This window comes from Rosa chinensis, chromosome 1 (genome assembly GCF_002994745.2).
Source record: "Rosa chinensis cultivar Old Blush chromosome 1, RchiOBHm-V2, whole genome shotgun sequence".
Lineage (NCBI taxonomy): Eukaryota > Viridiplantae > Streptophyta > Magnoliopsida > Rosales > Rosaceae > Rosa > Rosa chinensis.
This window is the reverse complement of record NC_037088.1, coordinates 27800126-27812939: the sequence shown is the minus strand read 5'-3', so window position 1 is coordinate 27812939 and position 12814 is coordinate 27800126. Positions and strand designations below refer to the sequence as shown.

The window sequence follows — 12814 nt, the reverse complement described above, 5'->3', positions numbered from 1 at the left end:
ATTATCTTCTTATGCATTTATTAATGTTATTATTATTATTAGGATTAAATACTGTTTAATCCCTATACTTATAGAGTTTCATCGTTTCAGTCCCTGACCTTCAAATTTCACCTAAAAAGTCCCTGAACTCTCAATTTTCTCCCAATTGGTCCCTGCCGTCAAAATTTTTTGTTAAATTTGCCAAAAATGTCTATTATGCCCTCACTTTTATTTATTTATTTTTCTCTCTCTTTTATTTCTTTTTTCATTTCACCTCTTGAAGGTGTGTGGATTGGAACCATCTTGATGAGGAGATGAACAAAAGGATGCAAGAAAGCCGGAAGAAGAAGAGGTAAAAAAAGAAAAAAATAAAGAAAATAAAAAAATAGAGGAAGATAATTTTTTTTTTTTTGGAAGTAATTGAGGGTATAATATACTTTTATAGGGGAAGATAACAGAGTTTTTGACGGCAAGGACTAATTAGGAGGAAATTGGGAGTTCAAGGACTTTTTAGGTGAAATTCAAAGGTCAGGGACTGAAACGATGAAACCCTATAAGTATAGGGAGTAAGCAGTATTTAACCCTTATTATTATTATTTCTGAAAGAGAGTTGGTGCGGCCATCGGGTGGAAGATACTCCCTCTTGCATACAACAAGCGCATATAGGGCTAGTTTGAGATTGCTGTGACTTTAAAAAAAAACTGCTGCTGCTATGTTGTGAGAATAATCAGCTGTGAATTAAAACAATTTTGTGTTTGGTAAATAATATTTTTCAAAGTGCTATCAGTACATAAAACAACTGCAGAGCATGTTTTGATCCACAACAGCTTCTAAAAGCAACCTCTGGGCTGCTTCTAAAATCTGCTGCCAGTGACCTATAACTTTCAATTAAAGTTGTTATTTATTTAGTTATTTACCAAACACAATAAAACTTAAAATTTTGAACAAAAACTGATTTTTTTTAAAGCAAAGCAATCCCAAACAGGGTCATAATGCGTTCCTCGAAAGTTTTTCTTGCGATGTAATTATCCTTATTTTAATACACTGACCTAAATTTATTGAGCATTAATTTATCAAGATTTTACTGTATTAAGCTTTAGGACATAATATTTTCTGATTTAACTTGAATGTAAGCAATCATCACAAACTGTGGAGTAGCAACTACCTAGGTTGGATATATGCTGACAAGCACATAACTTGACCAAGCACGTAACTTAACCCAGCTCTGGCTTCTGACCTAGGACCAGAAGCATCGTCATAAGAAGATGATAAAGCTTCATCAAGGCTGAGAGGCCTCTGTTCTTGCCGCTTCATATGCGTTGAATAAGCTAGCAAACATTTACTTTCATCCGAAGCCTGTTTCAGAGTGCATTTGAGACCTGGTTTAGAGTGCATTTATCTAGTACATACTGGTTTGGCATGTAAACTTCTACAAGGGCACACTTAAGGTCTCATTCCAAAAGAAATATATTACACATTAGCAAGCCCAATCAGGAAAATTTATATCTTACATATAATATCTTCATCTTTCTTTTCCCTCCTTGAACCAACTAAGCTACTGAATAATAGCAACCAAGTGTGTAGGCATGATCCCACTGCCTATAGCACAACCGTATAACATGTAATGGCTCAACCCAAGAACCCAAAGAACTCGCAAGCGGCAAGCACCATCATCTGCAGTTTCATATCTCGCCAGTTCCAAGAGGCTGTCTTGATCTATCACCAGAGGCCCATGCTCGATAGTCCTTCACAAGCTGCACCATCCACAACGTAAAAGAAATTATATAATAGTCCCTATTTCAATATTAGTAGAAGAATGCTATCACAAGCCCAAACTCAAGATGAGGATCAAAATTGTCCATATGGGACATCAAGCTTTCAGATATATCCATCTAATAATTATATTATGTTTCAATTCATGAAATTGTTTGTTTGAATCATCATTAGAAAAATGAAAGTGACATAGGGTCCACAAAACACAAAATCCCTAATCCGATCTTAACATTTTAGTAATACAGTATGGGATTTCAGCAATCAGTCTGTGCAATCAAACAGTACATATAGTACAAAAACTGTGTTTGCATGGGTAGCATGGCCATTTCATATCTCACTCAGGAGTCAAGAGATCAAACTTCAATATGAGTTTCAAGAGGTGCTTATCCCAAGATGACTTCTGCCAGTCTAGTTATAACTTCAATATTTTACAAAACAAAGAAATGATTTAAGACAACAGTTTTCACAAGATTTGCAATAGGACATGAGAGCCCAATAGCATACCTCTCGTCACTACATATGCAAAATTAATTCTGACAGAAAGTAATTGGAAGCTCACACCGAGAGAGAAATAGATGTATTGCATATCAGTATCGGCAATATCTGCACTTCCGCTATCTCCTTTTTAGTTTACTTGGGTGACAGATATTTAGAGTAGGATGGTGGAGAGGGCAGAGGAGTGGCATTTGATCAAACTGTTGAAAGTAAGCAGAAATGAAGTGAAGATTTTATACATTTTTTTTTTTTTTGGTCAAAGAAGCTTTTATACTTACAATGCCAATACCCTCTATTTTCTCTCTGGTTGGAACAAAATTTGGGGTACTTATCATGCTACTAGAAGTATTCAGCAAGATTCCGGTTTGAAAGTAAATCATAAATACTCACATACAGGGATTAATACCAGGAAGGAGAAGTAGAGAAGTTACAGGGAGACTAGATGTGAGGATGGAAGATGGCAGCTCAAACATTTAGGGCTGCCATTAGTGGGTAATCAAAGAGCTGCTAAGTTTTGGAATCTGATTGTGGGAAAAATGGAAAACTTGAAGGGTAGAGTAAGGGTTTCCTTTCTATAGAAGAAATGCCTGACTTTTGTCAACTCACTTCTGAATAGTGCACTGATCTATTACCTTTTGTTTTTCATGTTTTCTGCATGTGTGAGGGAGGAAGGATCACTTGGTTTGATGGGAATTGCAGTGAGGTCTCAAGTTATACTAAAAGAAGGCTAGGAATTGCAAATTAAATAAATAGAAATGAGTAGCGCTTGGGAAGTGCTTATGGAGATAAGATATCAAGCAAAGAGGTCCTCTTTTTGGTTTGTTGGCATCAAGAGTATTTATGGGCTGCTTGAGAATGGACCAAATCCTAACATTGTGATAAGGGGTTGACATTAACATATTGTTCATTCTAGTGCTTCTGCAACTGAAATAGAACCACATTTTGCAGTGGGTTCAAGTCACTTCCCTCAGAAAGACATCAAGGCTTAAATTCCTTTGCTTTCCAAGTGTGGGGTGGGATTAGCTAGTGTGAGGTTTGAGATGAGGATTGGGTTCGTAACGGAAACTTCTCTTTTTCCTGGGTTATACAGGTTCTTAATGATCTCACAGGCTACCAGTGCTAGCTTGTGTTGCAAAATTGCTGTAGATTATAAAAAATAGTGTTGGAGTGGTCAGGATAGAAGGATTTGGAAGTCAGAGACTCAGAGCCATCAAGAATCTCCTCCTGCAAATCTCACTCCTCCTTTGATAATAAAGTAGAGGACAGGGTCTCCACTGATTAATTTACAATCTTGACAACTAAAGAAGACACTATTATCTAAACAACCACAGAAACACAAAAGTAGTACTATGAAAACGACACATAAAACTGAAGCACAGCAGCTTTTCAATCTAACAATATAGAATACAAAGGACTATCTCTAAACTCAAGAGAAACTGATGCCCAGTGCAAATCCAAGTATCAACCTTTATCCCACAAATGATCTATCTCCTCACCCCTAGCTCCCTCAAAGATCCTCTTATTCCTGCCATCCAGACCACAATAAGGATAGCCATCATATTCCTAACACCATTCTTCCCTTGAGATTTATACCTAAAACAATAAGACCTTGCAAGAAGCTGGAGCAACCTAAGTACCAAATTGCTGTTAGCCTCCCCAAATAATTTCAGCCTTAAGGTTATTGCAATGGGGAAATTGCTCATCATCCACAGTTTCAGCTGCGTCTTTACATATCACAAACAATGTGGGGAGAGACACCAAGAAGGTGTTCAACCAAATCATAAAGTATTTATCATCCCACAAGCATTAGTCCAAGCTAGCCTTTCTAAGTAGCAAACGGTCGAAATGGAGAAGAGAAGGCCAAAGTGCTCCATACCGTAGGAGGTACTTTAGCCCTCCAAATTGCAAGAAAAGGGTCAAAATAAGGAAGAGAAGAATTTTTAAATGATTATTTTGAGTGTGACTTACAAAAGAAGACACCTGTAGGCTGTAGCCCATCTTCCGCACTCTATGATCCAGCCTAGCATATGGAGTAGAGCTAAACTTTCTAAGAAGACCAGAAAACCAATCAATTACCCTACCTCTTGATCATTTAGATTCCTTCTGAACCCACAGTTCCATATTACAGGGTAAGAACAAGGTTAGAGAAAGTCCCACCCCCCCCCCCCCCAAAAAAAAAAAAAACTACTATTTCCAAACCCACAAAATGAACTGCAGGAATGAAGTCAATGAGAAACGTCTCTCCAGGGGCAACAGCTTGATTCTCATACTATAATATTGGAATCCCATCCATTTTCATGTAATCCATACTTGCTTCTGATGAAAGCATACCAGAGGGCATCTCTATCTTCATTGAAGCACCAAAGCCACTTTTCAAGTAAAGTTTTGTCCTTTAACAAGCTTCCTACACGTAATCCCCCTTTTTCCTTCACTTGAGAAACCATATCCCACTTGACTATAAGGTCTTCCCCCTCTAGCATCCCCTCTCCACAAGAACTTTCTAATTAGACTTTCAATCATTTCAATTCTAATCTCCTTTCTACTCTTTCCACCAGCGGATCACAAAACTAAGAGGTTGAGTATTACTATTGGACTATTTCTCTCTTTCTCCACTTAGGCCCTCTCAAACAGTTTGAAAGGCTAAAGTACCTGTATATACGAGTATTACCTCAGATAATTGCTCATAGGAAGGTCAATACTTGTGAGATGGAATAGAACTAGGTCAATGCTTGGTGCCTCTATCCTCAATGGTGTATTATGTGAGAAGCTGGTGCTAGAACCAATTATTGCTTCACTATCCGTAAGCCTATTATATGTGGATGGTTGATTTCAGAAACTGAATTAAGCTGGCTAATTCCAGCTTCTAGTGATGTTGTTCTGGAAAGTTTTTGAGAGGGATGGAAAATGGCTATTTCACTTTTTTTGGCTGCTTTTGGTGGCTATTTGTAGACATAAGAGGGGAAGATGAGGCACAGACATACGAGGGGAAGATAAGGGGTTACTTTATGGAATAGAATTTGGTTTCGAGAATTTTGTGGGCTTTGCTTTCAGTGGAATTATAGTGATCAGTCTTTTCATGCTCTTGTATCTGATTGAAAAGCTGTTGGCACGTGCCTTGTCTTTGCTTTCCTGGTTTGTTTCCTTTTGTGCCACAAGGACAACTTGCCCTTGTGTTGTATGTTTCTCTATTTTGATGAAATTGTTTCCTATAAACAAAAATAAAATAATAACATAAAAAAGTAATGAGAGCATGAAGTAGTCAACAAAATGTAGATCTGGAAGACTGGAACTAAAGAACAGGCAAACGAGATTACACCATTAATCTTCTGTTTCATTAACCCACTTAGAAAAAGAAAGAAAGAAAGGAAGAAAGATAGATAGATAGATAGATAGATAGATAGAAACTAATATCTGTACAATAAAAATACTTGTACAAACTGGCAAAGTAACCCCAATCTCCAAAGCAAGGAAATTTTCATTAAAGGTAATAGCATAAGTTCTTCCGATCCCAAAATTATAATAATTCACTTCATAAGAAATATGAAGGAACACACCAAATAAATAATGTGTGACTGAGAAAACAAAAAGGAAACAACTTCCACTAACCTGCGCTAAAAATCGAGGAAGCATAATTCTTAGTATTTGTTCAAGGACTTGGGTCCCAGAAGATTCAATAGCTTGCGCTGGAATTGCACGAAATGCAAACGGAATCTCAATACTGACCTATTTTACAACACAAACAGTATACAGCTTCAGGATATAGTGAAATATAATTCAGATAGTTAAGCTACAAGAAAAAGAATGAGTTTCTTGCAATCAGCACCTCAATGACAGTTTCTGAACTGAGTTGTTGCAGTGATGAACTGCTTTTGTTGCTTCCACATGATATTTGGTTCACCATATAAGCTGCATTCCCATACCAAATCAATGTCAAAGATCTCCTGAAACCAGCATAAATTAAAAGACTCAACATGATGAATGCATGTTCTACTAGAAGACAAACATTTTTCATCGTTATATTTTTTGTTTTGAGAAGAGAAAGAGACTTTTGCTAAATAAAATGAAAAAAAAAAAGTACGTGTATAGAATCAGCAGCATGGAGTCCACAAAGAAAAGAAGTTGAAAACAAAAATTCATGAGACTGAACAGGAGCAACAAAAAAACAAATAAAAAAAACGGTGCGGTAAGATTAACAAACACCTAGGTAACAGATTCTTCCAATCCAACAAAGTAGTTGAAAGTATTACACCCTGAAAGCATCTGAAACAGATGCCAAGCCGAAGAGCCTTCAACCAATTGAAAACAAGGGTATGTATTTCCCTCATATTTAAGTATTATCAGAAGGTGATCTAGCTGGCCCATGACCCCTATCGAGCCTTCACAAGCCAAGTTTGTTCCAAGATATGAGGGCTCAAATCAGCACGAGTTCAGTTACACGCATGACGTAACCAGCGGACTCCAAACTACCTAAATTGAGCTCTTTTTTCACCCGTAAAAAATACAACAACACTGTCCTAAATTAGATGGTTCAAGACTACAGCATAGCTAACAATATTAGTGATACAGTAAAAGATGCAATTTAATTCTTGATTGAAGTCAAAACGTGCGCTGGATCTTCATGCAACGACTACTTAATTATTACATTTTCGCTGCAGCTCAATCTAATTGCTACAATTTTCTACAATCAGACATTGTGTAGTTGCAACAAGGGTGCTTCTAGAAACTTGCCGAAATCATCCCATAGAGAAAAGACTGGTACGCCACAGCCAGAAATTGATTTGAACACAATGCGTCATTGTATACTTTTCACTACTCACCGTCAAACTTGTCATTCTGCGCAACCACAATGGGTGACCCCTCAAGCTGTAGCCACCAAAGCAGAAATCAGAAATATAATTCAAACTTAATGAAATTAGAGAAATGAGAAGAAAATGAGATCAAGAAGTACCTTGCAGGACAAGAGCTTAATGCAACAGCCATTGGGCTGCTCTTCGACTCTAACAAGAAGAACAGGGCAGACCTCGAAAGCAAAGAACTTGAATCTATACACATAGCACCTGAACGTGTTGTCGTCCACTCTCTCTATCCTCTCCGCGTCCAAAACCGAGTACTGACTCGCCGGCAAGCTCATGTATTCACCTGAAAAATCCAAACTGAGAATCTATCAAATAATTGAGCATGAATTATTGAGCAGAGTATTGTCCGGCATTCTGACATTACTTACTTAGAGGCCGTTCGAGCTGGGGAACCGGGACGGACTGGGTCCGACGGGCGACGAAACGGGCTTTGGGCGGCGTCGAAACGGCCGAAACGCGAAGGCGGCGTTTCGTGGGAGCGAAGAGCACATGCTTGAGTTTGAGCCGTGGAGACCTTCCGGTGCGAGAGTATTCGAAGGGATGCCACAAGTTTATGGAGAGTGAGCTCACTGCCATCGAAGGTTTTTATAGTTTTACTTGCATTCCCTTCCCCAAAAGGCCGCAAAATTATAGGATAAGAGAAGCGCCGGGAAGGAGAAAACTAGTTGGTTGGAGCAGGGATAAAGACAAATGGGTTCGCTGGTTTAATCCTTTTTTCTTTTTCTTTTTTTATAGGTTGTAGTAGTGCAAAAGTCTTTATTATAGTCTATATAAACTACCTTTCGCTCAGCTTAGAGGGGTGCAACGCATTATTACTGGTATGATTGCACCTGTTAGTGTATGCGAAATCAATCTATATAAACTCCCTTCGCTCAGCTCCCTAAAGTGCTTCCATACATTACCCTAAGCTTATGAAAGTTTTTAGTTGGCGTTTCAACCGCACCACCTCCCCGCCCGGATACACTTTTATTGCTGTTAGAAAATGAAAATAAATATAAAAATTTAAAACAAAATAAATGAATAAAAAATCTAGCAAAAACAACTCCTCGATAAAACAAAGCCCAAGAGCCCCAAGAGCCAAGGCCAATCTTTTGCGTCTTAACATATCTAATCTCTGCAGCTGGTGAGCTTTCCTTCAATCTCACAAGCCTTCGAAGAGTTGGATTGAATTAGTACATGGACAAAGTAGTCGAAATCAAAAAAGCAACTTAATGAACTGAAACAAATGGACAAAGTAGTCGAAATCAAAAAAGCAACTTAATGAACTGAAACAAAAAAAGAGGGGTGCAACACGATGACTTCCCAAGAGGTCACCCATCCTAGTACTGCTCTCGCCCAAGCAAGCTTAACTTTAGAGTTCTGATGGGATCCGGTGCATTATTGCTGGTATGATCGCATCCATTAGTGTATGCGAAATCAATCTATATAAACTCCCTTCGCTCAGCTCCCTAAAGTGATTCCATACATTACCCTAAACTTATGAAAGTTTTAGTTGGCGTCTCAACCGCACCACCTCTCCGCCGGGATACACTTTTATTGTTGTTAGAAAATGAAAATAAATATAAAAATTTAAAACAAAATAAATGAATAAAAAATCTAGCAAAAACAACTCCTCGATCAAACAAAGCCCAAGAGCCCCAAGGCCAATCTTTTGCATCTTAACATATCTAATCTCCGCGGCCGGTGAGCTTTCCTTTAATCTCACAAGCCTTCGAAGTGTTGGATTGAATTAGTACATGGACAAAGTAGCCAAAATCAAAAAAGCAACTTAATGAACTGAAACAAAAAAATAGGGGTGCAACACGAGGACTTCTGAGGAGGTCACCCATCCTAGTACTTCTCTCACCCAAGAAAGCTTAACTTCGGAGCTCTGATAGGATCCGGTGCATTATTGCTGGTATGATCGCACCCGTTAGTGTATGCGAAATCAATCTATATAAACTCCCTTCGCTCAGCTCCCTAAAGTGCTTTCATACATTACCCCAAGCTTATGAAAGTTTTTAGTTGGCGTCTCAACCGCACCACCTCTCCGCCGGGATACACTTTTATTGTTGTTAGAAAATGAAAATAAATATAAAAATTTAAAACAAAATAAATGAATAAAAAATTTAGCAAAAACAACTCCTCGATCAAACAAAGCCCAAGAGCCCCAAGGCCAATCTTTTGCGTCTTAACATATCTAATCTCCGCGGCCGATGAGCTTTCCTTCAATCTCACAAGCCTTCGAAGAGTTGGATTGAATTAGTACATGGACAAAGTAGCCGAAATCAAAAAAGCAACTTAATGAACCGAAACAAAAAAAGAGGGGTGCAACACCAGGACATCCCAGGAGGTCACCCATCCTAGTACTGCTCTCACCCAAGCAAGCTTAACTTTGGAGTTTTGATGGGATCCGGTGCATTATTGTTGGTATAGTCGCACCCGTTAGTGTATGCGAAATCAATCTATATAAACTCCCTTCGCTCGCTCCTTAAAGTGCTTCCATACATTACCCCAAGCTTATGAAAGTTTTTAGTTGTCGTTTCAACCGCACCACCTCCCCGCCGGGATACTCTTTTACTGCTGTCAGAAAATGAAAATAAATATAAAAATTTAAAATAAAATAAATAAATAAAAAATCTAGCAAAAACAACTCCTCGATAAAACAAAGCCCAAGAGCCCCAAGGCCCAAGGCTAATCTTTTGCGTCTTAACATATCTAATCTCCGCGGCCGGTGAGCTTTCCTTCAATCTCACAAGCCTTCGAAGAGTTGGATTGAATTAGTACATGGACAAAATAGTCGAAATAAAAAAAGCAATTTAATGAACCGAAACAAAAAAAGAGGGGTGCAACTAGGGCTGTCAATGGGTCGTGTCGGGTTGGGTTCGTGTCGGGTCAAGGTATTTGTCGTGTCGCAAGATACAAACCCAAACCCAACCCATTTAATAATCGTGTCAAAAATTTAAACCCAAACCCAACCTATTTATTAAACGGGTTACCCGTTTCCAACCCGCTTAACCCATTTAATAAATAGGTTGTGTCGTTTTTGATAAAATGACTCATTTAAGGATCAACAATGCGACCCATTTAACTAAAAAAATACATAAATTGATTAAATTCACTAAAAACTCCATAAGACGAAGAATGTAAATAATTATATATTATTCATAAATAATTAAATCCAATAATTATAAAGCAAAATATTTCAAATTGTCTAATCCTATGATCAAATACTCCCAACATCTAAAATTTCAGGATGAAGTATAGCATAATCGGGTTATACGGGTTCACTTCGTGTTGGCGGGTTGACCCGTGGCCGACCCATTTATTAAATAGGTCATGGCGGGTTGACCCATGGCTGACCCGCTTTTTAATCGTGCGGGTTCAACCCGCTTTATTTCGTGCGGGTTTCGAGTCGTGTTATCGGGTCGTGTCGGAATTGACAGCCCTAGGTGCAACATGAGGACTTCCCAAGAGGTCACCCATCCTAGTACTGCTCTCGCCCAAGCAAGCTTAACTTTAGAGTTCTGATGAGATCCGGTGCATTATTGCTGGTATGATCGCACCCATTAGTGTATGTGAAATCAATCTATATAAACTTCCTTCGCTCAGCTCCTTAAAGTGATTCCATATATTACCCCAAGCTTATGAAAGTTTTTAGTTGGCGTCTCAACCGCACCACCTCCCCACTGGGATACACTTTTATTGTTGTTAGAAAATGAAAATAAATATAAAATTTTAAAACAAAATAAATGAATAAAAAATCTAGCAAAAACAACTCCTCGATCAAACAAAGCCCAAGAGCCCCAAGGCCAATCTTTTGCGTCTTAACATATCTAATCTCCGCGGCCGGTGAGCTTTCCTTTAATCTCACAAGCGTTTGAAGAGTTGGATTGAATTAGTACATGGACAAACTAGCCGAAATCAAAAAAGCAACTTAATAAACCGAAATAAAAAAAAAGGGGTGCAACACGAGGACTTCCTAAGAGGTCACCCATCCTAGTACTGCTCTCGCCCAAGCAAGCTTAACTTCAGAGTTCTAATGGGATCCGGTGCATTATTGCTGGTATGATCGCACCCGTTAGTGTATGCGAAATAAATCTATATAAACTCCCTTCGCTCGGCTCCCTAAAGTGCTTCCATACATTATCCCAAGCTTATGAAAGTTTTTAGTTGGCGTCTTAACCGCACCCCTCCCCGCCGGAATACATTTTTATTGCTGTTAGAAAATGAAAATAAATATAAAAATTTAAAACAAAATAAATGAATAAAAAATCTAGCAAAAACAACTCCTCGATCAAACATTAGGTTCGTTACCTAACACCCACTGCTTAAACGTAACTCCCCTCATCAAACAATTTTCCGACCATACGGAGGTCTATAGCCAGGAGTCGGGGACTCCTTGGAGGGCCTAGCAGGGGCCCACCCGAAAGGGCATAAGCGTTCGCTTCGACCAATTCTAGATGGACGACGCACTTGCACTAATTATGCTAGCAATACGGCACAAAGCCACACTTTGGTATCAACCCTGCTGAAAACCCTCCTTGATCGGGGACTTTGGGGGCTTGTACATACGGCCCAATATAATTAGCAATGGTTACGCTCATGCCTCAGGGCATCACCTTCGAGCTACCCGTTAATGCCTCATGGCAACACCTTGAGGTCTCACGCTCATGCCTCAACGGCAACCCCTCACGAGCTTTCGCTCACACCTTCGCGGCAACCCCGAGCTTTCGCTCACACCTTCGCGGCACCCCCGAGCTTCTGGCTCACGAGCTTCCTCTCACGCCGTCGCGGCAACCAACGAGCTTTCCTCTCACGCCTTCTCGGCACACGAGCTTCCTCTCACGCCTTTGCGGTACCCCCGAGCTTTCCTCTCACGCCTTCGTAGCAACCCCGAGCTTCCCACTCACGCCTTCGCGGCACCCCCGAGCTTCCCGCTCACGCCTTAGCGGCAACCCCCGAGCTTCCCGCTCACTCCTTCCCCGCACCCACGAGCTTCCGCTCACTCCTTCGCGGCAACCCCGAGCTTCCCGCTCACGCCTTCACGGCACCCCTGAGCTTCACGCTCACGCCTTCGCCACAACCCCGAGCTTCCCGCTTATGAGCTTCCGCTCACTCCTTACCGGCACCCCCGAGCTTTTCGTTCACGAGCTTTTGCTCACGCCTTCGCGTCATCCCCGAGCTTCCCCCTCACGAGCTTCCGCTAAAGCCTTCGCAGCACCCCCGAGCTTCCTCTCACACCTTCGCGGTACCCCCGAGCTTTCCGCTCACACCTTCAGGGCACCCCCGAGCTTTCCGCTCACGCCTTCGCGGCAACCCCGAGCTTCCCGCTCACAAGCTTCCGCTCACGCCTTCACGGCACCCCTGAGCTTCCCGCTCACAAGCTTCCTCTCACGCCTTCCCGCTCATGCCTTCGCGGCACCCCCGAGGTTCCCGCTCATGAGTTTCCGCTCACGCCGGAACCCACGAGCTTTTCGCTCAAGCCTTCCCGGCACCTACGAGCTTTCCACTCATGCCATCCCGGCTCCCCACAGCTTTCAGCTCACGCCTTCCCGGCACCCCCAATCTTTTAGCTCACGCCTTCCCGGCACACCCGAGCTTTCCGCTCACGCCTTCCCGGCACCCCCGAGCTTTCCGCTCACGCCTTCCCGACACCCCCGAGCTTCCACGCTCTTGCCTTCTGGCATTCCCAAGCTTTACACACATCCCCTCCACATAATACACATTAA

General features: G+C 40.9%; 1 protein-coding gene and 5 non-coding genes across 7 annotated transcripts; all 6 read right to left on the bottom strand.

The window, feature by feature from the left end:
• Positions 1–1305: 1305 nt before the first annotated feature.
• On the bottom strand, positions 1306–7814 carry LOC112192521 (uncharacterized protein SYNPCC7002_A1590). Of its 2 annotated transcripts, none has more exons than XM_024332289.2 (6): positions 7472–7813; positions 7196–7386; positions 7065–7110; positions 6071–6153; positions 5854–5970; positions 1306–1733 (listed from the first exon to the last, which is right to left on the bottom strand). In XM_024332289.2, the coding sequence occupies exons 1-6, from the start codon at positions 7677–7679 to the stop codon at positions 1662–1664; spliced, it is 717 nt and encodes a 238-aa protein (XP_024188057.1). In that variant the 5' UTR covers positions 7680–7813; the 3' UTR covers positions 1306–1661. The 2 variants fall into 2 exon arrangements, with proteins under 2 accessions (XP_024188057.1, XP_040368439.1); XM_040512505.1 differs by lacking the exon at positions 1306–1733 and adding an exon at positions 4443–5453 and having other exon boundaries at positions 7472–7814.
• Positions 7815–8384: 570 nt separating this feature from the next.
• LOC112183109 lies at positions 8385–8503 on the bottom strand. The gene has a single exon (XR_002929715.1). It is a non-coding gene; the product is annotated as a 5S ribosomal RNA (ribosomal RNA).
• Positions 8504–8895: 392 nt separating this feature from the next.
• Positions 8896–9014, bottom strand: LOC112183120. The gene has a single exon (XR_002929724.1). It is a non-coding gene; the product is annotated as a 5S ribosomal RNA (ribosomal RNA).
• Positions 9015–9407: 393 nt separating this feature from the next.
• LOC112183128 lies at positions 9408–9526 on the bottom strand. Its single transcript, XR_002929731.1, has one exon. It is a non-coding gene; the product is annotated as a 5S ribosomal RNA (ribosomal RNA).
• Positions 9527–10531: 1005 nt separating this feature from the next.
• LOC112183117 lies at positions 10532–10650 on the bottom strand. The gene has a single exon (XR_002929722.1). It is a non-coding gene; the product is annotated as a 5S ribosomal RNA (ribosomal RNA).
• Positions 10651–11043: 393 nt separating this feature from the next.
• LOC112183084 lies at positions 11044–11162 on the bottom strand. Its single transcript, XR_002929690.1, has one exon. It is a non-coding gene; the product is annotated as a 5S ribosomal RNA (ribosomal RNA).
• Positions 11163–12814: the final 1652 nt, after the last annotated feature.